The following is a 3,202-nucleotide window of genomic DNA, read 5'->3' on the forward strand; positions in this document are numbered from 1 at the left end:
ATCAAAAACAAAAAAATCGTAAACCCTAAAAAATCATAAACACTCATAAATCATCATCAATCATCATAAACCCTCATAAACCCTAAACCCTCATAAACCCTCATAAACCCTCATAAACCCCCCAAACCCTCCTTAAACCCCCATAAACCCTCGTAAACCCTAATAAACCCTCGTAAACCCTAATAAACCCTCGTAAACCCTAATAAAACCTCGTAAACCCTAATAAACCCTTGAATGTACCTCTAGATCAATAAGCCTGGCGGTTTTATTACTAATAAGATGATATCTATGATGAGGAAGATAAGAAAGAGGACCTAATTGTGTATTCATTCCCCATTTAATAATCATATTGAATGCTATCCTTGTTGCTGCTGTTATGTCTGCTGCTGCACCTGTAGATACACCTGAATAACCATAACCTATTATCTCTGCTGCTCTTCCCCCCATGCATACACATAAACGGGCAAATAAGGCTGCATAAGATAAACCATAACGATCCTCTACTGGTAACTGCAGCAGCAACAGCAGCAGCAACAGTAGCAGCAGCAGCAGCAGCAACAGCAGCAGGGGCAGGGGAAGAGCAGCAAAAGGAACAGCATAACACACACAAACATAAAGAAAAAACAATTCATATAATAAACCCTAAACCCTCATAAGAAACCCTCGTAGACCCTCCTACACCCTCCTAAACCCTCGTAAACCCTAATAAACCCTCACACACCCGCGTAAACCCTCGTAAACCCTCGTAAACCTTAAACCCTAAACCCTAAACCCTACTTACTTGTTCAACAAGACCTAATGCATTTCCTCTACTAATAATAGTAGCTTTATGTATAGGGTCTGCATGGGGTTGTAGGAAGAAAGCAACAACTGCATGTCCTGCCTCATGTGTTGCTGTTTGTCTCTTAATAAAAGAAGAAAGAAGAAGAGAGGGTTTAGGGGGACCAAGGGCTAATTTATCACGAGCATCTATTAACTCTTTTATAGATAAATAAGATTTATCTGTATATATATATACACACATATACATAAATAAATAATTAACAATAAATAATAAACCCTTATTCACAATAAACCCTAAAAAAAAAGAATGAAAAAATAAACCCTAAACCCTAAAAAACCCGAAACCCTAAACCCTCATATACCCTCATAAACCCTAAACCCTTGTTGCCCCTTCATGCTCATAGGTGTCTAAACCCTAAACCCTTGTGTCCTTAATGCTCATTGTATCTAATAGTGTTGTGCAGGAGAGATAGGGTGTGACTTTAACTTTTGTGATAAATAATTAGGGTTTAGGGTTTAGGGTTTAGGGTTTAGGGTTTAGGGTTTACTGGATCGAACAGCTAGTATAGCTGCCTCATTAACAAGATTCTCTAATTCAGCACCAGAGAAGCCAGGGGTTAATTTAGCTAGCTGGCTAGCTACAGCTTTATGTATATCCTTGTCCCTGCTGCTGCTGCTGCTGCTGCTGTTGTCGTTGTTGTTGTTGCTGCTGCTGCTGCTGCTGTTGCTGCTGTTGCTGCTGAGAGGGGGGCTCAGAACGTTGTTTGTCCTGCTGCTGCTGCGACGTTTTCTATCGAGGGTTTGTGTTGTAGGGTTTAGGGTTTTCTTTTTATTGTCTCCTTTTGTGTCTCCTTTTATCTCTTTCCCTTCTTGCAAGGGTTTTGCTGCTGCTGCTGCTGTTCCTGCTGCTGCACCTCCTGTTGCACCTCCTGCTGCTGCTGTTGCTGTTACATTATTATCATCCTCTACCTCCTCCCCATCTGCTGCTGCTGCTGCAGCAGCAGCAGCAGCAGAGAGAGGAACTTTTTTTAGATAGTGCAGCAAGATTGCTTCTCTTGCTTTACGATCAGGTAAAGGAACATGAACTATTCTATCAAATCGACCTGAAACACAAACCCTAAACCCTAAACCCTAAACCCTAAACCCTAAACCCTAAACTGTAAAGCCTCGAGGACAGCACCAACAAAAAGAATATTATTACCAACAACAATAAACCCTAAACACTCAACAGTATACTCTAAACAATAAACCCTAAACCGCCGACCCCCGGAGGTTTCTTTGCGTACCAGGGATTGTGAATTAGGGTTTAGGGTTTAGGGTTTAGGGTTTTAATGTCTCCTCCTATACTTTTATGTATCCTCAATATTTATTGTAATTAAACATTCAATTTCCCTATAAATTGTTTTTTTTCAATTTTTAGGGTTTAGGGTTTTTTTAGGGTTTAGGGTTTAGGGTTTAGGGTTTAGGGTTTGCCTACCGGGTCTAAGAAGAGCTGGATCAAGAGCATCAATTCTATTTGTTGCAGCAAGGACGACTACATCTGCATGCGTTGTCTTGAATCCATCCATCTCTACAAGAAGTTGATTAAGGGTTTGCTCGTGCTCCCTACTACCTGTGGGGGCCCCCCCGGGGCCCCTCCTGTACCCTACTGCATCCAATTCATCTATAAATATTATTAACGGGGCCCCCCTTCTTGCTGCAGCAAATAACTCTCGTACCCTACGGGCCCCCTGACCAACATACACCTCAACAAATTCAGGACCAGAGGCGTATAACATAGGCACAGAGGCCTCTGCATACATATATACACACATATGTAAACCCTAAACCCTAAACCCTAAACCCTAGCTAACCCTATAAACCCTCGTAAACCCTAATAAACACTTGTAAACACTAATAAACACTAATAAACACTAATTATAACACTAATAAACACTACAGTATAATCTACATAGTTCTGTATACACATCAACCCTTTTCAACACCTAAACCCTAAACCCTAAACCCTAATAAACCCTAATAAACCCTAATAAACGCTAATAAACCCTAAGAAACCCTCCTCCCCTCTGATAAACCCTCGTAAACCCTCGTAAACCCTAATACCTGTAGCAACAGCCCTAGCAAGTGCCGTTTTGCCTGTGCCTGGGGGCCCCACAAGAAGAATACCCTTAGGGGGCCTCGCCCCTAACCTCCTAAATCGATTAGGGTTTCGTAAACATAAGACTGCCTCCTCTAATTCTTGCTTAGCCTCCTCTAGGCCTACAATAAGGAGACAGCAATAAGGAGACACAAAAAAGGAGACAAAAAAAGGAGACAAAAAAGGAGAAATAGGGGCCAATAAGGAGACACAAAAGGACACAAAGGGGCCAATAAGGAGACACAAAAAAGGAGACAAAAAAAGGAGACAAAGGGGCCAATA

General features: G+C 41.6%; 1 protein-coding gene across 1 annotated transcript in view; it reads right to left on the bottom strand.

The window, feature by feature from the left end:
* The window catches only part of EMWEY_00028430 (cell division protein, putative), a gene marked incomplete at both ends in the record, with an annotated part of 3,498 nt that extends 1,147 nt beyond the window's left edge, over positions 1 to 2,351 (bottom strand). Inside the window, 4 exons of the mRNA XM_013481390.1 lie at positions 241 to 510; positions 782 to 1,002; positions 1,332 to 1,886; positions 2,261 to 2,351. Coding sequence (XP_013336844.1) covers positions 241 to 510; positions 782 to 1,002; positions 1,332 to 1,886; positions 2,261 to 2,351 — 1,137 coding nt within the window. The remainder of the gene's footprint in view (positions 1 to 240; positions 511 to 781; positions 1,003 to 1,331; positions 1,887 to 2,260) is intronic.
* Between the last annotated feature and the right edge of the window lie 851 nt (positions 2,352 to 3,202).

This window comes from Eimeria maxima, genomic scaffold (assembly GCF_000499605.1).
Source record: "Eimeria maxima Weybridge genomic scaffold, Emw_scaff326, whole genome shotgun sequence".
Lineage (NCBI taxonomy): Eukaryota > Apicomplexa > Conoidasida > Eucoccidiorida > Eimeriidae > Eimeria > Eimeria maxima.